The sequence below is a fragment of the Nelumbo lutea genome, chromosome 5, assembly GCF_056320005.1.
Source record: "Nelumbo lutea isolate HS-2025 chromosome 5, American lotus-T2T, whole genome shotgun sequence".
Classification (NCBI taxonomy): Eukaryota; Viridiplantae; Streptophyta; class Magnoliopsida; order Proteales; family Nelumbonaceae; genus Nelumbo; species Nelumbo lutea.
The window spans coordinates 13033154-13056078 of NC_142688.1; the positions used below are offsets into that span (position 1 = coordinate 13033154).

At 39.0% G+C, this 22925-nt stretch overlaps 1 protein-coding gene across 1 annotated transcript; it reads right to left on the minus strand.

Annotated features, from left to right (window-relative positions):
• Positions 1 to 919: 919 nt before the first annotated feature.
• On the minus strand, positions 920 to 22442 carry LOC148850424 (C2H2 and C2HC zinc fingers superfamily protein). The gene is made up of 5 exons (XM_088944818.1): positions 22015 to 22442; positions 20803 to 21003; positions 2745 to 2871; positions 1604 to 1699; positions 920 to 1519 (listed from the first exon to the last, which is right to left on the minus strand). Exons 1-5 carry the CDS (start codon positions 22021 to 22023, stop codon positions 1167 to 1169), a joined length of 786 nt encoding a protein of 261 aa, XP_088800944.1. The 5' UTR covers positions 22024 to 22442; the 3' UTR covers positions 920 to 1166.
• Positions 22443 to 22925: the final 483 nt, after the last annotated feature.

Below are 22925 nucleotides of genomic sequence, written 5' to 3' on the forward strand. Positions count from 1 at the left end.
AGTGTGGAGCAAGGTTAAAAATTTCAATATGATATGAACCATTTTGAGCTTATCATATCATATGTTCTTGTAAATGGTATGCCTTTTTCAAGGCACTTTAAGAAAGTTTTCTTTTTATAATTAAATAACATAAAAGGCCACTGAAGTTTTGAAGAAAAAAACTCAAAAATATAAAAGAGTGAGGTTTAAATAGGGACGGCGATTTTCCCTATCCCCATTTGGTACTTTGCTTCCCTGACTTGATGGAGTTGGGGATGAAGACTGCAGGAGTTGATTGTGATGTCCAACGGGAAACCCACCCCGTTGGGGATCAGGGATGGAAGTTCATTTTTATCCCCACCAGGGATCGGGGTCGGGGACAGGGAGTCTGGTCCCTACCCCATTGCCATTCCTAAGTTTAAAGTAATGATACAACCCTTCCATCGTATCAGGGTTTGTTGATAACTTGATATCTTGAATCTTGGTGAAGAGCATTATTATTGATTCCACAGTCTGCTAAACAGCTATTTTGTTGATTTATGAAAGCAATTGAAAAACCAAAATCCAATATAAGGAACATCAGCGCTATGATATGCACAAACTAATAACCTTGTAAGCATGACAAAAAATTACACGGTATTTTGGTTAATAAAGATCCCTTAGGCTAGCATATCACCAAAACACCACTGATACGAAGAGACAAGTCGTTTTTTATTAGTAAATGGAGATAATTATTCAGAATATGGAAATGTGGAAATAATACTCGGAAATGTATCTTTATGATGTGAGAGAAAAACAGTAATATTTTTACTTTAACGTTGTGTTTGGTTTGAAAGAAAAAGTAGGGAATCCTATACAAAGTTTGTAAAAGTTTCCTACCTATCAAACCAAACACAGCCTAAAGGGAGTGTGTTCAAGCAATAAGTACAGGAAAAAAAAATAGAAATAATACTAGGAACTGTTTTCTTCATGATGCCAGAGAAAAATAGTAATACTTTTTTTTTCTTTAAGGGGAGTGTTCATGGATGGATAAAGAAATCCTACCCCATCAATTTTCTTTATTCATATCGCAACTTTCACATCGAGAAAGACATACCAATTTAACTTGCAAGAGAATTGGAAGGAAAATATTTTAAAAGCATACCTCCTCAACAAGCATTTGACTGAAATGGATGCATTTCTAATTGTCAGTATGACTTGTAAAGGCCAAGCAGAGGCTTCTCTCTCTCTTCCATTCGTTTTCTTGCAGCTTCCCTTGCTTTAAGTGCAGCTTCTTCCTCCTTAGACACAACCTTTGGCTTCTCATCTTCTCTTTTTCTCTTGTTGACAGCTATTGATGAGGTGGCACCTTTAATGGATCTCATGGGGTTTATAGATGCTGAAACAACCAACCCTGGTGGAGGCCCACTGTGAAGTTTCACACCTTTATCTTGTGCAACAGGCCCATCCACTGACGGTGGCTTTGTTGAAACAGGCTCTTTTTGTTTGGTTCCCGATGAAACATGTTTGTTGAATACCTCTTCCTGTGTCACCCACTTGCCTGGTTCACAGGTAAACAAAATACCACAAACTAATCAAGAAAATGCATTCAAGATAACACAAAAAAGAGTAAAGCAATTAGTACCTATAGCATCCGAATAGTAAAAGCCGGAGTTTGAGTCATAGTAATAGCCAGTCGCTTGGTTGTAATAATAACCCGAAGAACTATCATACTCCCACCCTGTCATCATTCAAAGCTGTTTCAGTCTGAATAGTACCCCATATAAGAGATCAAGAAAGCACTAAGAAATCAAATAGATCATACAACCAAGACAATAAAAAAAAGGCAAAGCAGAAAACATAGAAGCACCACTTAAATCTCCCTAGCTCTACTCCAAGGTCAACTAGGGTGGTTGAATCATTTGACCCAGAAACTGGTCACTATTTCGATTCCATTTACAACCTGGGCTGTTATTTTGCCAAAAAATATGTTGAATTGGTCACCAAATCACTGATCCAAATGGTCTAGCCACCAAACTGTTTGACCCAGAAAATGGTTCATGGTCTAATGCCAAAATACTGAAATTATTTTTAAATAACTAAAATAACAAAAAAAGAGAGAAGGATTGACCTATTGGAGAAAAAGAGAGCTGAGAAATTTGAGAGAGGAGGCAACCACCCCTACTCCTTTTTCTGCTGCTGCTTTTTTTCTTTTTCCTTTCTCAGCTGCCTTTTTCACTCCTCTAATAATACATATCACCTATGTATTTTCGTAATGTAACCTAATATTCTTACCTAATGGTTAGGATACAATACACAAAGGACACCAAAGCACAATTTGGAGATTGGATCATTCTTCAATCCATAGAAGGACCATTCCATGCAAATGGTTCAGCTCAAGTTAAACTGCTGACATATGGATGATAGGTGATAACTACAACTAGAGGGAAGGAGGGCAGAAGAATATTAGACTACCACTAAGAAAATAAGCCGTCTGAGCTCAACATCCTTCTGCAAAAGGCATGGTTTTTGGCAGTTTCTGGGCCAAACCAATACAAAGCCTGGTGATTTGTTGAATAACTCAATCACCTCTCCCCCCCCCCCCCCCAAAAAAAAAAAAAAAAAAAAAATCTTACGTGCTACATTTATTCAAAGGTCTATAAAAAATACTGATCATCAAGGAAAAAAGAAGAAAGGAGCTTGCATTTCAACTTGGAATGAAACAACAGATACTAGAACTATTAATATTACCATCACTAGAACTGATAAAAAGAAATATATATTACCATCACTAGAAGCCACAGAACATTTAGTTGTCTCTGAACTCTCCTCATGAGATTCTATAGCATGGGCACTAGACTCCCTGGACTCTCGAAAAACAGCTAAATCTTTCTGATAGCTGCGCCTAGCTTTCTGGCAAACAAATTCATGAAGAACACCATTAACCACATGTATATAAAAACTGTTCTCAGAAAAATATTCAATACCTCAGTTGCTTATTTGCACAAATAAGCTCAAAATGAGAAATTATATATTAAGTCAAATATCACGCGTATGAATAAAAGAAATAGCAAATGATTACCCAGACGCAAGGATGTTCAACCGTCTGTTGGTTCCCATGTTTCATTTTAACAAGTGAAATTAAATAAATACAATGTTACTTATGCATAAAAGGTTAAAATATGGTTCTTCTTGTCATAGATAAATTCCATCCTGTAGACATATATGAATGCAACATGTCCATAAGTGAGTGTAGCAGAGATGGGGATGCCATGATGGATGGCAAGAATAGAAAAATCTACTTGGATGGTTCAGTCACATGCATGGAAGCATCTTCTTGCCCCAGTGATAAGGTTTACTCTGATGCAAGTTGAATTTTAGAAAATAGCTAGTGAGAGGCTGAAAAGGATGTGGACTGTGGTGAGAGAACACCTCAGAACTTGCAATTTAACAAAACCATGGCCTGTAATAAAGTGGAATGATATGCAGCGGACTCCAAAGAGTTGGGGTAGAGGCTCTGTCAAGTTGAGATAATCATGCATGTTGTGTATAATATGCCAAATAATTGGGGTTACACCAAATTGAGATAGAGGGAGACTCTAAATTGTTGATTGAGTGGCTGCAATCTGGTAAATTGGGAGCCTGGATTTATAGACAGCCCATAGGGGAAATCTTCAACATAACAAGGGAGATCGGTTCATGCTTCAAATGGACAGGGAGATCAGCTAATGGTTTAGCTGACACGTTGGCTAAACAAGGGACTGTGAGGGAGAGAATGTTCTGGGCAGTTTTGTAAGAAAGATTACTGGGGGCTCAACACCTACTTAGGGGTTGACAGCTGTACTTGAATCTGGAAAGTTATTCTTAAGTTATATTAATGAAGTTACCATTTCCAATCAAAAAAAAAAAATCTCAGGTTTGTCAATCAACAGGCAAAGATATTTAGACAAGACAAATTATATACAATTGAGCATAATCTTGCACATGTGTGTACATACTTGTATTTTTCTTTATGAATTTCCACCAATGCTTGAGGAGTCTTATGTAGCAAGTAGTGCATTAAAATTCCCATAACCCATAAGTAATTGCACATTTCATTATCATAGGGGGCCATTATCCAATGTTGGTCCTAGCTATCTTGGGTCTAGGAAGGGATGGAGTGGATACAGACCTAACCTATGGCATCATTTGTATGAAGTTCACCCTCAGACTTGAACAACATTTTCACACTTGTCAAGGAAAAGTTTTACCATGACACCAACAAATGGCCCCTATATTGATGATAATATATTCCTTAAAAAATGATGCAGAGATAAAAGAATAAATAAGGAACAGTTTCAAATAGATATTACCATTACTAATATCCATAGTTTTCAAGGCGCCAAGGAGAGGCTAGGCGATAGGGGGGCGCCTTGTCGCCTAGTCACCTAGTTGCCTAAGTGAAAAATACATATCTTAGGTAGTTCCCTAGGTTCCATAACTATCTTTCCTTAATAACCATCCATAATTATAAACTTTATGTTTATGTCTAGAAAATCAACATATTTATGAGAAGAAAAAGAAGAAAGAAAAGAAAATTCAAGGGACTTGTTGGAAAACGTGGGGTTACTGGTTCAGACCTGAAAATAGAATTGTATATATTCCTAGGATTGTGGAAGGATTGATTTAGAAAGTTTTTTCTTTCTATTTCTTTCTTTCTATTTTTTCTTCTTTCTATTTTCTTTTCTTTCTATTTTTTTCTTTCTTTCTATTTATTACAGCAGCTTACTGTATAAATATGCCCATTGGCAATAGAATGAAACACATCAGTATTCTACCATTCCAAAACATGGTATCAGAGCTCTAGGTTTGTCAACCTTGAGATTTTTTCGGCCTTCATTGCCAGTTTTTTGTGTTTTTCTCTTCTGGCCTTCAGTGTTGATCTATAACCAGAAGTGTTCCTTTATTCTCCTTTCCTACTAGCCTTATTTTTCCTCCATTAAAAATGTCCAACATGACTGCAACAAGTGCTCCCGTCCAAACCGATGAAGGAGCAACAAATTCTCATCCTCACACTGGTGATTTGCAGAATATTCAGGCAACATATAGACTGAATGGCCAGAATTACTTGAAGTGGTAACAACTAGTGCGTACCTATTTGAAGGGAAAAGGAAAAATTAGTCACCTCCTTGGAACAGGACCAAGGTTGGGCGAGCCAAAATTTGATGCTTGGGACGAAGAGGACTGCATGATTATGTCATGGTTGTGAAGTTCAATGACACCCGAGATCAGTGATACTTGTATGTTTCTTCCCTCTGCAAAGGCTATTTGGGATACTGTCCAACAAACCTATTCCAAAGTCCATGACGCTGCTCGTGTCAATGAGGTCAAAGTGAAGACTGTGGCGGCCAAACAAGGGAGCAGGAGTGTTATAGAGTATGCAAATCTGCTGCAAAATTTATGGCATGAGCTTGATCATTATCGGGTTCTTGAGACAAAGTGCGCAGATGATGTTGTGATCTTGAAGAATTTTATTGAAAGAGATAGGGTGTATGATTTTTTGGTCGGACTGAATGCTGAATTTGATCAGGTCCGAATACAAATTCTTGGCAAAGAAGAAGTGCCTCCATTGAATGAAGTCATAGCCCTTGTCAGAGCTAAGGAAAGCCGTCGTGAAATCATGCTTGAGCCTAAAGATCCCGAAGGCTCAGCCATGGTGGCAAGGGGAGAAAGTTACAGTGGTTCAAAGGGTGAGAACAATCACAACTTGGCTCGTGACACAACCACCCGTGACTCTAACGATAACCTCTGGTGCACCTATTGCAAGAAGCCCAGACACATGAAAGATCGGTGCTGGAAACTTCATGGGAAACCTCCCACATCCAGCAAGGAATGGGGAAATCGAGGAGTTTCAAAAGGAGTTCAACAGGCCCATAATGTCTCCACAACCCCGCAGCAAGAACACTCAAGTCAGGGACCATTTAATGATGAAGAAATTGAAAGGCTAAGGTGCTTTCTGAAATCCTTGAAACCAGGAAGTGGTTCTACCTCTCTTGCTCTCTCGGGTGAGTCTTTATCTCTAGGATTACATGCCTCGGCTAGTGTTTTTCCATGGATTCTTGATTCTGGAGCTACTGACCACATGACACCCTCTTCACTACATTTTCTCACCTATACACCCTGTCCTAGTAATAGAAAATTTTCTGTTGTTGATGGTTCTTTCACCACAGTGGCAAGGATTGGGAATATTCAAATTACTCCATCCCTATTACCTAAAAATGTGCTTTATGTTCCTAAGTTATCCACTAGCCTTATCTCTATACATAAACTCACCCAGGATGTGAACTGCAATGTTGTGTTCTTCCCTTATTGTTTATTTCAGGACCAGGTTTCGGGGAAGAAGATTGGACTTGCTAAGGAAAGAGATGGACTCTACTACCTTGAAGCAACCGGCAAATCATCTCACACTGTTATGCATGTCACACACGAGTCATTCTTATCTACCTCCAATAAAGATTTAATTTGGCGTCATCATTTCCGTTTTGGTCATCATTCATTTCCTATTTTAAAAACAATGCTTCCTTCCTTGTTTAAAGGAATTGATGTTGAAACCTTTCATTGTGATGTTTGTGAACTTGCTAAGCACAAAAGGGTTTCTTTCCCAATCAGCAATAAAAGATCTTCAACTCCTTTTTATTTGATTCATTCGGATATATGGGGCCCTTCTCAAATTCCCAACGTTACTGGTTCCAGATGGTTCGTCACCTTTATTGATGATTGCACTAGGGTCACATGGATTTTTCTTCTTAAGTCTAAATCTGATGTGGGTACGATTCTTCCCAACTTTCATAACATGGTCCAAACTCAGTTTGGTGTGAGAATTAAAAGGTTTCGATCTGATAATGCTACTGATTATTTTAATCAGAATTTGTCCCCATTTTTTCAGAAAGAAGGCATTGTGCATGAATCCTCCTGTGTTAACACTCCCCAACAGAAGAGGGTAGCTGAGAGAAAAAATGGCCATCTTTTGCAAACCACTCGAGCCTTTTTCTTTCAAAATCAGGTGCCAAAACAATATTGGGGGGAAGCTGTCCTTACTGCTGCCTACACCATAAATAGGCTACCATCTAAAGTTCTTGACAATCGAAGCCCAATACAAGTCCTTTTTCAATTTTACCCTGATATTCAAGCCCCAAATAATCTCACACCAAGAATTTTTGGTTGCACTGCCTTTGTTCATGTCCATAATAAGGGAAAATTAGACCCACAAGCAATCAGGTGTGTCTTCTTGGGATATTCCCCAACTCAGAAAGGTTATAAATGTTATCATCCAGCCACCAGAAAATTCTACACCTCCAACGATGTCACATTTGAGGAAGGAAAATCTTTTTTCACTCAACCTTATCTTCAGGGGGAGCTCTCATTAATGGAAGATAAGGCCTCGGATCTACTCTCCCTAGATGTATTACCCTCCTCACATCGTCAAGAATCACATCCCTCTGAGTCACATTCCTCTGAGCCCCACATTCCTGAGTCTCAGCAAGAGTCAAACAACCCGACCATTGAACCAAATTCGGACACTGTTAACCCCACGAATGATGTGCATGATAATGTGAGATATATGCAAGCTTACTCTAGGAGGAAAAATCCAGATCCTCAACCTGTGCAAGTCCAAGATTCAACTCCTAATCCTAGAACTGAGAAATGCTTAGATCCTGAACCTACACCTTCACAGTCTGAGTATGAGTATGACCTACCTATTGCACTGAGAAAAGGAACCAGAGAATGTACTAAACGCCCATTGTACCCTTTAGCCAAATATGTATCATTCCAAAGATTCTCTAAATCCCATAAAAGTTTTCTAGCCAGCCTTAACACCACTCCAATTCCTAATACTCTGGCCGAGGCACTTTCTAATAAGGAGTGGAGAAAAGCCATGAGAGTGGAAATGGAGGCATTAGAAAAAAACAACACATGGGAAGTTGAGGATCTACCAAGAAACAAGAAAACGGTAGGTTGCAAATGGGTGTTCACAATTAAGTACAAATCTGATGGGTCATTAGAAAGGTATAAAGCACGCCTGGTAGCCAAGGGATATACACAGACTTATGGGGTAGATTATCAGGAGACTTTTGCCCCAGTAGCTAAAATGAATACAGTAAGGGTGCTACTATCGTTGGTTGCTAACTATAATTGGGATTTGCAATAGTTTGATGTAAAAAATGCATTTCTCCATGGTGATCTAGAAGAGGAGATATACATGGACATTCCATCGAGTTTTGGAGAAGGCATTAAAGGGAACAAAGTTTGTCGGTTGAAGAAAGCACTATACGGTCTCAAACAATCTCCGAGAGCATGGTTTGGAAGGTTTACGAAGGTAATGCTGAGTTCAGGTTACAAGCAAAGTCAAGGTGACCACACATTGTTTATCAAACACAGCCTCAGGGGGAGTTACTGCACTATTAGTCTATGTGGATGATATAATCGTTACTGGGAATGATAAAAAGGAGAAGGAAGCATTGAAAAACTGCCTTGCCAGAGAATTTGAGATAAAAGACTTGGGGAGACTAAAGTATTTTCTCGGAATTGAAGTTGCACATTCTAAACAAGGCATCTTTATCTCTCAACAAAAGTATGTTGTTGATCTTTTGAAAGAAACAGGAAATATGGCATGTAAACCAGCTTCCACGCCTATAGATCCCAATCATAAACTTGGAGAAGCCAACGAGAATGCAAGTGTAGACAAGGAGATGTTCCAAAGACTAGTTGGAAAACTCATTTATCTTGCACATACATGACCGGATATTGCATATGTTGTAAGTGTAATAAGTCAGTTTATGCATAATCCTAAAGAAGTTCATCTGCAGGCTGCTCATCGAATTCTGCACTATTTGAAAGCCAATCTAGGAAAAGGAATTTTATTCAGAAGAAATGGAGGACTGACTCTTGAAGCATATATAGATGCCGATTATGCAGGATCTCCAGTAGATAGGCGGTCCACTTCTGGTTACTGTACCTTCTTAGGAGGAAACTTAGTCACTTGGAGGAGTAAGAAGCAAAATGTAGTGGCTCGGTCAAGTGCAGAGGCAGAATTCAGGGCTATGGCACAAGGAGTGTGTGAATTACTCTGGTTGAAGATAATTTTAGAAGACTTGAAGATTCCACGAGAAGAGCCTATGAAACTATATTGTGACAACAAGTCAGCCATCAATATTGCTCACAATCCTGTTCAACATGACAGGACGAAGCATATCGGAATTGACCGACACTTTATAAAAGAGAAACTGGACAGCAAGTTGATTTGCACTCCCTATGTGTCTACAAAAGGACAACTGGCCGATGTACTTACTAAAGGGCTCAATAGTACAGACTTTCGGAGAATTATAGCCAAGCTGGGAATGGAGGATCTCTATTCACCAGTTTGAGGGGGAGTGTTGGAAAACGTGGGGTTACTGGTTCAGACCTGAAAATAGAATTGTATATATTCCTAGGATTGTGGAAGGATTGATTTAGAAAGTTTTTTCTTTCTATTTTTGTACTTTCTATTTTCTCTTCTTTCTATTTTCTTTTCTTTCTATTTTTTTCTTTCTTTCTATTTATTATAGCAGCTTATTGTATAAATATGCCCATTGGCAATAGAATGAAACACATCAGTATTCTACCATTCCAAAACAGGACTGAACCCCTATTTTTGTTATAGGAAAAGAAGAAAAGAAAAGGTGGAAGAAGAAGAAGAAGAAGAATATGATGTGGAGGAAGAAATGTGTTGATTAGACAAAACTTTAAGTTTTTCCCTTACTTATTGGTTAAAGTTCTGAAGTCTTTGAGGGTTCAATACTGCAGTTAACAATGTTTGTGTTCATTAAACCCTAACAAATAAGAAAATAATAAAAAGAAATTAGTTTATAAACACAAAAAATGAATATTTTTGTTTAATAATGTCTATTTTATAATTGTAATCTCAAAAAAGTAACAATATAAAAATATTTTATAAGACAGTATACAAAACTGCTAGGTGACCGGGCGAGGCGAGCCTCCAAGGGTGCCTTGCCGTTCTTTTGCGTCACCTTGCCAACTATGCTAATATCTTTTGCGTTCTCTTGCTATTTTTCCACCCATCTTGATCCTTTTTTCCATGTTTCTCATGTAATTTCCACCCTTCAAGATTAATTACCACAATTTTGTACTCATTAAGTCAATAAAGTTACTAGTCAAGTTTTCATGCCAAAAGAAAACAGAAAAAAGGGTTAGTTAGTAGCCAACTTGATTTTCATGTCAAATGAACAGCTTAATTTGGTAAAGAACTAACACATTGAAAACCTCAACAACTTGAATTTGCAGAATCCAATGTTAAAATGCAAATTTGCAAAATAAGACAAGCTGGGGCAGAACAAGGAATTAAGGTTAAGTAGCCTTGGATCTACCTGTCTCCTGTCTAGCCAAAGTATCGGCAAAAGAATTTGCACATCTTTTCACCCATTGAATTTTCACTTCCATATTCTGAATTAACCATTTAATCCTTTTCATTCATTACTGAATATCCAATGACTCGGTCCTTCTTTTAGGAGGCAATTAACCACCAGCTTTGAATCCCCCTCGATTATCAACTTCTTAATATTTAGAGAGGCTGCCTTTTGGATTCCTTCCACTGCTGCCAAAAACTCAGCTCGAAGAGAGTCACCAGTCCCAGCAGGTCCCAAATATAGAGCCACCACCATCCCTCCTCCCTCATCTCTTAAAACTCCACCACATCAGAGGGATCCAGTCGACTGAAGATGTTGTCAACATCGGTGCAGATTCAGCCACTACTTTCCAATTAAGCATTATGTCAACAACTGAGAATGAAGAAAAAAGATCCATCGTCCTCACTCAATGAGCAACCTTGATCATGATAATGTCTATGGTATCATCTTTGCTTCTTTCCTTCTCAGCAAATATTCTAGAATTCCTTTCCTCCCATAACACCCAACAAATGGCAGCCCTAGCACATCTCCACAATATCCTACCCCTCTTTTTTGGCGAGCTGAAAGGAGAAGTAAATAATCCTTGCAAGTGATTTGGGGGAGTCCACTTGCACCCGAACAAGGAAGAAAACCAGTCCCATATGCAAAAGGTAAAAGGACAGGAGATTAATAAGTGGTGGCAAGGCTTGTAAGGGACCTGTTTGTAGGGGGAGAGGTAAGAGGTTTTATCTCTCACAGTCCGACTGTATTTAATGTATTGTATCTTCCATTATATTAATTAATAAAAGGTTGAGTTATTGATCAAAACAAAAAAAAAAAAATGGTAGCAAGGCTCACTGTTGGCTTTACATAACACACACCATTGTGGAGATAGGCACATGTTTGGCCTCCTTCATTGAAGCATGTTATAGGTATTAATTTTCCCTAGAAGAGGCTCCCAACAAAAGGCCCCAACTCTCAGAGGAATGGGATGGCACTAGATCTCTTTAATCATAAAGGATAAACTAACAATGGCCAATGAAGGAAACAATGCTTTGAAAAATGAAGTGCAAGAAAAGGAGCCAGCCAAGGAAAGAGTCCAAATTTTACGATCTTCATTCAATGGGTCCACCAAAACCCCAGAAAGAATATTATTGAGTTTGTCACCCCATTTAAATCATCATCCCTAACCCACCTTCTAAACCACAAATCCCAATCCAACCCAGAATTCAAATCAAAGTGAGAGAAAAAAGAGGAGACACGCTTATTCTTAAATTTTGAAAGAGCATATAGAGAAGGAAATTGATCTTTCAATGGAGAACCCCCTACCGAAAGATGTTCCCAGAATTTGACATGATTCCCATTACATACCTCATACATGATAAAGGGGAGGAAAGCCGACAATAATTTGTTGATATCTTTCTAAGGAGAAGCCCGGGAAGCCCTAGCCAATGTACAAGAGTCCCACCCGTTTTCTGAGAGCCCGTGTAACACTCTACACAGTTGTTACCCAAAGTTTTTCTTTTACCATAGGGAAGCCTCCATAGCCATTTCCCCAAAAATGCTAAATTTCTTTTTTCAAGATTCCCAATTCCCTAATGATTTACTCTGGTTAACCTGTTCCCAACAAACTCTGTGATCTTTTTTTCCCCTCACCTGGCTCCCACAGAAAATCTCTCATCATCTTCTCCGGTGTCCTAGTCATACTTTTAGGGGCCCTAAAGACTAACAGATAATAGACTGGAAGATTAACAAGGGTAGCTCTAATGAAAGTGATCCTTTCACCTAAAGAAATGCAGCTCTTTTTTCCAGCTAGAAAGTCTCTTAGCAAAAAACTCTCCACCACCAAGTCCAAGAAGTTGACACACCTAGGGTTATGACCAAGAGGGAGACCAAGATATTTGATTGGCCATTGTGCTATTTCACACCCCATCACAGTTGCAAACTCCTCAACTCCCTCTCAGTTAGATTAACTCCTGCTGTAATACAACTCTTGTCAAAATTGACCTTAAGAATTGACACATGTTTGAAGAGTTGAACTACAACTTTCAGGTTTCTAGCCCAGTTTATATATCCCCTTGAGAAAAAGAATTGTGTCATCCACGAATTGTAAATGAGTACCTAGCACTTCCTCCCTACCTATTCTCCATCCTCTCACCAGATTTCTTGAGTCAGCCCTAAGAACTATTTTTACTTAAAGCTTCAACAATTACTGTGAAAAAAAATGGTGACAAAGGGTCCCCTTGCCTAATCCCTCTGAAGGCCTGAAAAAAAAAATCCACCACTTTTGCATTGACTATAGTTGAATTATGACAAGATGATGAGCATCCAATCACCCACTTGCACCATCTCCATTGAATAATGGAGATGTGTCATTTCTGGTGGATGGGTGTTTAATTGTTGACATGAAACCTACTAATATCGAGATTCTAGCAAGTTTAGGGCCATCATTATTGAGTACTATAGCCCATTAAGGTTTTAAATAGGTGAACTCCTTAAGAATATGGAAATCATGAAGAGTCTCACTGATGTACTGTTAGAATAATGTTAAAATAACTTAGTTGCAGATGTTAGGGTCTGTTTGGTAAATTAAAGTGTTTTTTATTTCGTTTTTTATTTCTGTTATGTCTGTTAATGTACTCAAAGGCACAAGGGTCTTTTCCCTTGTTATTTTTGTCGCCCTATATATAGTAAAATAAAGACTGGCGCCACCAGTACTGTTACACTGCAAAACCTTCTCTCTTCTCTCCTCTCTTTTCTTCTCTTCTTCTCTTCTCTTCTCTTCTCTTCTCTTCCTCTTATCTCTGGCCGGCCACACTGTCAAGATGGTATCAGAGCGAGAATGCTGATTAAAGGAGAGCAGATCGATCAACCCTACTTTCAAGAGAAGATCGATCAACCCAAAGAACAGATCAAACAGACTAGCAAAACAGAAATCTGATTCTGGACTACAAAATAGCTACAACTGGTACAGTTCTCCCTATTTTTCTCTTCTTTACCCTCCTTGGTCATGTGTAACCCCAGTTTTCTTGGATCGTGTGATCCTGTTCATGTGTTAAGACAGCTGTAGGTCAAGGATGACCTGTCTTCTTAATGGTTTGAGTTGACTATAAGTAAGAAGGATCTCTCCTGCTGATTAGTGGCTATTAGACATTCTGGAATTCTGGTAGGTGGGGACTGTTAAAACTATACAGGTCTGAAATCTGCCGAATATTACCTCAGTTTTTGTCCTGAATTTGGTACCGTTTGTGCTCAACCTGGTTGTTAAACCCAAGTGTGTGGGTGTGAACTGAGTGGAGCATTGTTTTGTGGAGTAAGGAGGGTCCTAAGTCCAGTGTTTGGGACTGATTAACTGCTTGACCATGTCGACTGAGAATTCTGCTACTTTAGAGATCTCAGGAAGCCACAATGGAGTGAGTGGGGGAATGGATATGAGCTTTCCCATGGCTGTTATTCCCTTTGATGGTCTGAATTACCTTGAGTGGTCTAGGGGAATAAAACTCTACATCACTGCTAGGGGGAGAATATGATACATCAATGGGAGAGTAAAGGAACCGAAGTATGGAAGTGCTGAGCATGATAGGTGGAACCAAGAGAACAGTATGGTGATGTCTTGGCTCTTGGTTTCAATGCTGCCACAAATAAGGAAGACTTTTATGTGGGCTGAAACTGCTTGTGAGATATGGGAACAAGCGAAGTCCACTTATTCAGAACAGAGACACTATGCCAAGATATATCAACTACAAGCTGAATCTTCTACTTGCAAGCAGGGGGAGAGGAATCTCTCGATGTACTATTCTGATTTGACATCAATATGGAAAGAACTTGATCACTATCAGAATGTGAATTGGAAGTATGATGAAGATGCAAAGGCCTATAAGTCAGTTGTATCACAACAACGAGTGTTTGCCTTCCTCCTAGGGCTGAATCCGTCATATGAGTCCATCAGGGTACAGATTTTGGGTAGTAAAGACTTGCCATCAGTCCAAAAGGTGCATGCCTTGGTGCAGTTAGAAGAAAGCAGAAGAAGTGTGATGAATGGTGTAGAAGGGGAGTCAGTTGCCCTAGCTGTCCGGGGAAATTCAGATACAAATGTCAGAGGTGGCTTTAAAAGGGGTGATACTCAGAAAAAATCAGAAGATAAAAGCAAGCTTTGGTGCACTCACTGCCAGAAGACATGACACACGAAAGATACATGCTGGGATTTCCATGGAAAACCTAAATGGGCACAGGATTTGGGTAAGAAGTCAGCACCGGATCAGGGCAAGAAACCAGGCCAGTAGAATCAAAAAAGGTATAACTCAGCTAATATGGTATCGACAGAGACTAGTCCTTCCGTAACTCAGGAGAGACATCCCGGTTCTGACCCTAAGGAAGATATTATCAACTCCTTCCATGAACATTTGGAATTGTATGGTAGGACTCTCCGCCAGGTAGATTCTAGGCCTACTCCTACCTCAATTGCGTCTACATCAGGTAATGCCACAGCCTTCCATGTGTCATCTCATACTACTGATTCTCCTTGAATTATTGACTCCAGAGCCTCAAATCACATGACCGGTAAGTCAAATTTGTTTCAGACATATAACCTTCTCTCTGGGAGAGATAAGGTAAGACTGACTGATGGTTCTTTTTCTACCATAGCTGGCCAAGGCACCATACCTCTCCCACTTGGCCTTACTCTTCCTAATGTCCTGCACATTCCGAAATTACCTATTAATTTGTTGTCCATTAGTAGTCTTACTCACTCTTTGAACTGCACAGTCACTTTTTTTCCGTCTTCATGTGTGTTTCAGGATTTGACCTCGGGGATGACGATTGGTAGAGGAAGCATGGTGGATGGTCTCTACGTGTTGGAGAATAATGTTGGTCTAGTGGCGACTGAGTCCACAAGTTCGTCAAGTGAGAGTTAGGCCTATTTATGGCATAGTCGTTTAGGTCATCTTTCTTTTGAGTCGTTAAAAGTTATGTTCCCAAAGTTGTTTGAGTCCTTGTCAGTGAGTTAGTTACAGTGTCAAACTTGTCAGTTGAGTAAGCATTGTAGAAGTTCTTTACCTTTACGAAATAAAATATCTGAATTTCCATTTCATATTGTTTATTCTGATGTTTGGGGCCCTGTTACTCTACCTACTGTGGCTGGCTATAAGTATTTTGTTACTTTGATTGATGATTATTCTCGATACACTTGGGTTTACCATATGCGATCTCGAGATGAAGTGCCACAAATTGTGAAAGATTTTCAACGCATGGTGTTCACTCAGTTCCAAACGGAAATTCATATCTTCCAGTCGAACAATGCAAAGGAATATTTCCATAGTGATCTCACGAAGTTCTTTGCTTCGAGTGGGTCACTTCAATGAAGCTCTTGTGCCAGGACGCCCCAACAAAATGGTGTGGCTGAAGGAAAAAACCGTCACCTTCTCGAAGTTGCTCGTGGCTTGCTGATTCATATGAATGTGCCAAAACAGTTCTGGATGGATGTAGTATTGTGTGCGACATATATCATCAATCGCATGCCCTCTCGGCTACTAGAGTATAAGGCCCCACATTAGCTCTTGTTCCCTACAGCCCCGTTGTCCACCATTCCGATGCGTGTTTTTGGGTGTCGTTGTTTTGTCCACAATCTGTCACCTACTCGTGGTAAAGTTGACCCTCGGGCTATTCCTTGTGTTTTTCTTGGTTACCCTTCATCTCAAAAGGGGCATCGTTGCTATGATCCCATTGCCCGCAAGTACTATGTTTCCATTGATGTCTCATTCTTTGAGAGTCAACCGTTCTTCTCGGTTTCTCCTCAGGGGGAGAGTAGGGTTGAGGAGAAACAAGCGACGACTCAGATTCAACTACCTCCTTTACCCGATCCTCCTCCATTTTGGGTTTTTCATCGTCGCCATAAGAGCCAGCAGAGTTCAAGAGCCGTGGAGCCAGACACTATGCAACCAACATCATCGGATTCACCCGAGGCAGATCCGTCTCATAAGCCAGGTACACTTGCTCCAATTGCTCCTTTAAATGTTGATTCCCCTGTCACCAATGATTTTAATATTCCTATTGCTAAGAGAAAGGGTGTTAGATCTTGTACTTGTTATGGACGAATTCCTCGGAAAGACATACCATCGCCGCCGGCAGCAACAGGAACCTGACCCACCGCCAAATTAGATTAGATCATCTTGCTTGTTCTTATCTTATTCTATTGCTCTTATCTTATCTTGTTAGTAAGTTATCAGATTAGGATTAGTTTATCTTATTATCAGATTAGGATTAGCTTATCTTATCCTTAGCAAGATAGAATTGGAAGTCTCCCTATTCAGCAAAGAGACTCCCTAAGATTAGGGATATCGAATGAGGATATCGAATATTCGGTCAAGAAAGAGAGTAAAGGAGAGTTAGGTGATCTCTTGAACAAATCACCATTAGGGCGCCTAGATAGGTTCATTAAGAGCAGGGAGGAACAAGGGAAAACAGAGGGTTTCCCCCGTGGACCAACCCGTGACGAGATCCTATTCGCGGGCCCATAACAGTACCACTAATCATCCTATCTCTAATTTTGTGTCCTATGATCATGTTTCACCTTCGTACCGTGCCTTTCTCTCTTCTGTGGATAGTGTCCCCGTTCCTAAGACCGTGGCAGAAGCTTTGTCAAAACCTGAATGGACAGATGCAATGCAGGAAGAAATTGATGCCTTACACAAAAATGGTACGTGGGAGTTGGTAGATCTTCCTAAAGGGAAGGAACCAGTGGAGTGCAAGTGGGTGTTCACAGTGAAACACAAAGTTGATGGAACTGTTGAAAGGTACAAGGATAGACTGGTAGCAAGAGGCTTCACACAGGTATATGGAGTGGACTATGCAGAGACTTTTGCTCCAGTAGCGAAGATGAACTCTATCCGGATTCTCATTTCCTTGGAAGCAAATCTTGACTGGGATCTTCACCAATTGGACATCAAGAATGTCTTCTTGAATGGTGACTTGGAAGAGGAAGTGTACATGACCCAACCCCTAGGGTTCTGTGCCAAAGGCAATGAACAAAAGGTGTGCAGGTTAAAAAAATCCCTATATAGGTTGAAACAATCACTTCGGGCTTGGTTTAGTAAGTTCCATTTAGCAGTCCAATAGATGGGATTCAAACAATGCCAATCAGATCATACCCTGTTTGTGAAAAGAGGTGAAGGTAAAATTGCACCTCTTATTGTATATGTGAATGACATATTGATCACAGGAGATTGGGAGGCTGAAATCCAGAGACTAAAAAAATTCTTAGCCACTAAATTTGAGGTGAAGGATCTAGGCCCCTTACGATACTTTCTTAGAATTGAAGTTGCCCACTCTCATGAGGGCATCTTTATTTCCCAACGGAAGTATGTACTAGATCTACTAGAAGATATAGGCAAGTTGGGGGTAAAACCATCTAATTCACCTATTGAACCTAATCACCATCTGGAAGACAGTCAGGGAAAGTTTTTGAAAGATGTAAAGATGTTCTAGAGACTCGTGGGGAGACTTTGTATTTGTCTATGACCAGGCCTGATATTGCCTATGCAGTGGGTGTCCTTAGTCAATTCATGCACAGCCCGAGGACAACTCACTTTGAGGTTGCAGAGAGGATCTTGAGATATCTCAAGAAGTTTCCTAGAGCTGGTTTGTTGTTCCAGAAACACAGTCACTTAAAAGTGGAAGTATATACTGATGTTGATTGGGCAGGAGCAGTCACTGACCGAAAGTCTACCAGTGGGTATTGTGCCTTTGTAGGAGGAAATCTTGTCACATGGAGAAGCAAAAAACAAAGTGTGGTGGCTAGATCCAGTGCTGAAGCAGAGTATAGAGCGATGGCTCATGGGGTTGTGGAAATCATGTGGATAAGAAATCTGTTAGGTGAGCTGGGTTTCGCAGTAAGCAATCCTACGTCACTCTACTGTGACAATAAAGTTGCCATCAATATTGCTGCTAATCCAGTTTTGCATGACATAACGAAACACATTGAAGTGGACAAGCATTTTATCAGAGAGAAACTTGAAAGTGGAGAAGTGTGTACACCATATGTCAGCTCGGAAGAGCAACTTGCAGATATCTTCACGAAATGTCTTCATCATGTGCGGCACAAAGATTTGTGTGACAAATTGGGCATGATTGACATCCATGCTCCAACTTGAGGGGGAGTGCTAGAATAATGTTAAAATAACTTAGTTGCAAATGTTAGGGCCTGTTTGGCTAATTAAAGTGTTTTTTTATTTCGTTTTTTTATTTTTGTTATGTCAGTTATTGTACTCAAGGGCACAAGGGTCTTTTCCCTTGTTATTTTTGCCGCCCTATATATAGTAAAATAAAGACTGGCGCCGCCAGTACTGTTACATTGCAAAACCTTCTCTCTTCTCTTCTCTTCTCTTCCTCTTATCTCTGGTCGGCCACACTGTCAAGATGTACTATATTAATGTAGTCCATGTTGTATTGTATCTCTTATTTTATTTATTGTTATTTCTCTTTAGCCCTGCAAGGGCTTTTCTGTAAATATCCTTATTTCATTAATAGATATATTAAGGCTCTTCGAGTAGGGTCGAACTATTGAGTTTTCACCCCAGAATTTTGTCTTCTCTCTGGTACGAACTGCTTATTTGACAGAAATGATTGTTGAGAACCCATTACGATGATTAGGAGGATATGATCATTGATGAATGTTGATTTTAAAAATATTCGCATAGTAAACCAATATCTAAGCATAACCTTTTCTGTTCTTGTCCTTTCGAGAACATTAACATGAATGATTGAATTATTAATTCATACATACACACAGCTTAAAGATGGTTTTTGGCACCACGATGTTTCAAATTGAAACACTTCAACTTGAATAATAGTGCTTCAAGCTCATCTTGGGACAGAGAAAGAGTGACATTTTGGCACTAAACATGGAATACATTATTTTACTATTCTTTCAAACACATGTAATAGTGCCACATGGGACAAAAGTAGGAACTCCTCCAGATTCAAGAAACATCAAATGACACTTCTTCCATTGCCCCCTATGAGCATTGAATATTATTTTATTTTATTTTATTTTTGCTTCAATTTTGAAAGTTGAGCCACCCCTGTTGCACTGAAACAGTAATACTACCCTACAAGGTCTAAGACTCTAAGTAAGAGGAGGAAAGGGACACAGTCCAAGTATGGACTGCAACATAAATGTAAGTCAAACAAACAAGAAAAGAAATTATAACACAATGTTGCCCTAAACTAAGACCAAATACAAAGTTTTGAGAAATGTTTTAAAACGCGGAGGCATGACACGAGGCGTTCCACTATCTAGACACGTGAGGTGTAGTTCATAGCGCAAGAGGCGTAAGCCTTCTCAAGAGGAGGGGGTTAAGATGAGGATGAAGAGGAAGGGGGGATCTCATTTTTTCTTTATTTTTAATAAAAATCTTTTATATTAAGAAGAATAAATATGCATAACACTAGTTGAAAGGGGGGGGGTCTTGTTGAAGAGGAGCAAGACCCCCCTAAATAAAAAAAAAATGGGCTGCATCGAAAAGGGGGCAGGGGGGGGGAGGGTCTGGGGAGCAAAGCCCCCCAGCCAAAGGGGCAGGGGGCAGACCACTTTCTTTCCATTTATCTTTTCTTCCCTTCCCTTTCCTTTCATTTTCTTTTCTTTTTTCTTCTCTTTCTTTTTCTTTCCCTTCCCTTTCTTTTCCTTTCCTTTTTTTTTCTTTTTTTTGTCCTGTCTTTTTATATCATATGTGCATGAGGTGTATGCCTCTAGCACGCCTCATGAAAAAAGCACAAGAGGCGTACGCCTCATAGGTGTCAGCGCTTCTGGCATACGCCTCAGGGCGTTTTGGGAGTGCCTCCAGGCATTTGCCTCCCATGCCTTTTAAAACACTGGTTTTGAGTATTCACTCCTCTTCCTAGGTTAATTTACAAGGTGTCAGTTGATCTTGGTATTGGCTGAACAAGCAATTCAGCCTGAACCCTGCCAATAACCATGGCAGTCTGTCTTCAAACCCTGCACAGAAGCTGCTATTTCTGCTCAGGTTTTGTTAAGAATATAAATTTTTGGATTGATATCATTGAACATATCATGAACTTAATGTAGGAGTTTGAAATTAAAATTTGCAAAACAAAACTTACAATGTCAACAAAATGTGAAAGCAAAGCAACTACCATAGAACCGATATATGAAAATGTCTCTTTTTCTTTATTTAATTATAATTATACATTTTGTCAAATTTAGAAACGAAACAAATAAAAAACTTCTTTGACCATTAAAGGAGTAGATTCAGGTTTACTATCTATCCATTGTAAGAAACTATGGTTCAAACTCAGATGGTTTATTCATGCCAATGAGAAATTCCTAACAATTGATCACATTGTTGATAACGTATGAATCCTTAACAAAAAAAAAAAAAAGAATATTTTTAACTGTCAAAAGACTTACTGCTTCAATTTGTTCAAGGGCACGGGCTGCTTCCTTCTGCTCCTTCTCCTTAGCAGCATTCTCCTTTCTCATAGAAGCAAGTCTCTTGGCAACATTATCCTTGTGACGCTGACCAAGCTCATGAGTTCTAATGCTCATAGGATTGTTGGCTATGTAAATCTTGCAAAAGTCGCACCATTTATTACCCTGACTAACCCAGTACTGGGTATAAAAAAACAGAAATAAAAGAAGATTATCTTCAGTCAAACAACAACAACAACAACAATTATAATACACATGGAAGAGAAAGATAACAAAAAAAGCAATAAAAACTTCAAAGAAGCAAAACTATACAGTTACAGTACACATGTTAATGGGCTAAAAATTAGCACCTGAAGTTCTCCATTGTGCAAACTTTTGTGGAAATATATCAAAACCTTTAACTAGATAATGACAACAGATAAAATAAGGTCTTTAATAAAATGAAAGTAAGTCAGCCTTTGAAACTAATGGTTGTGTCTGACTTATACTACACCATCATGACAGCAATCAGAATCTTAAACTTTTCCTTTTCTGTCATATTAGGTAGAATTGGGATAAACTTCTGCTTCTAAAACAAGAATTTTCTTTTAGTTGTCTAAGTACAAGAATTTGAAGGATGAGTTTTGCGCCCAAAGAAGTTCTTTTGTAAGGTTTGCTTCTGATATCTGCTGAAGCACTCAAAAGTATTAGTTTGGGGCAAAAAGAAAAAAGGAAATAATTCTGTTGATATCAAATTGATCTTCATTTGCAGGAGCACCAGAAAATCACTCCAAATGGAGTTATCCAAATGTCATCTTTAGAAAGAAGTGTTATATCTTCATAAGCTCTCAACACCAAAACGCATGAACTATGAATAAGTATAGGCTATTACTCGTTTAGTTCTGTGAGAAATAAAAATGTGGCAATCCAGTAATAATTTTCTAAATACAAGTTATAGAAATGTCCGCGTGTGAACCAAGTGAAGAATAATTGATGTTCTGAACTTTAATAACCTTAATAGAAGGGACTAATGTGCTATTCATACTCATAATCTGAACCGAGCTAGAAATAATATGTACCCAGTACTAATAAATAGTTTTATTATTGAAATTATATTAGTTACATGAAATCAAGATAAATTTGCAAAAGAAGAAAGAAATTGCATGAATACATCAAAAACATCTCCAAGCAAACAAGCAAGAGAGGGGGTACCTCAGTCATGGCTGCGAATCAAAGCTTTTTCCTGATATTATAACTATGAACCCTAATAGATAGGAGGAACTTCGTCTGCAAATTCAAGTTATGGAAGCAAACAGATCTACTACAGGTCCAAACCCTAATGGCTACGGCTACGACGGAGACGAGAGCTCGTCCGAGTTTCACCTTCCGCCGCTCCGTCGCTTGCGACAAAATGCCTTGCAATTCTGCTTAGCGAAAATTAAAGCGTAATTCACAGACAACCCCTATTGTACTTAGGAGTAACGACACTTAGCCCCCAAACGTAAACATGTTTTTGTGGGTAAACATAGGATAGCTAACAGATCCAGGCCCCTAACCCCCACCTCCAAACCACCATGGTGGGGAGTTTATCCCAGTCTCTCTTACAAGTTACAACGAGTCACAGATCCAAGCAACATCAGTTTGGAAGATCCCTCCGAATTTATGGATTCCATCATTCTTTTTTTTTTTTTTAATTTCGTCAGTTAACTTTGGTTAATTTTGTCGTAACTTGTTTTTCTTACTTTCTTTTAACAAAATTTATCAGAAATGAGAATACCTTGAAAATGACGTCATTAATGTCTTAATAACAATTTGTGCCTTAAAATGGTTATAATCTGGTATTCATATTTGTTGTCGGACGCTCATATAATCAAATATATATATATATATATATAAGCATTTCTCTTAAGCTTATTATGACTTTTCAAAACATCCATAAAAGCCCCAATCATCAAGTTTTATTCTCTAAAATTCACATTCTCTTAGGTTATGTTTGGTTTGAAGGAGATAAGAAAAGAAAGGACAGAAAAACCTATTAAGGTTTGTAAAGATTTACCTTTTTTTCCCTTCCTTTCCCTGCATTTTCCTTCAAACAAAACATAACCTAAGATTTTCATTAGATG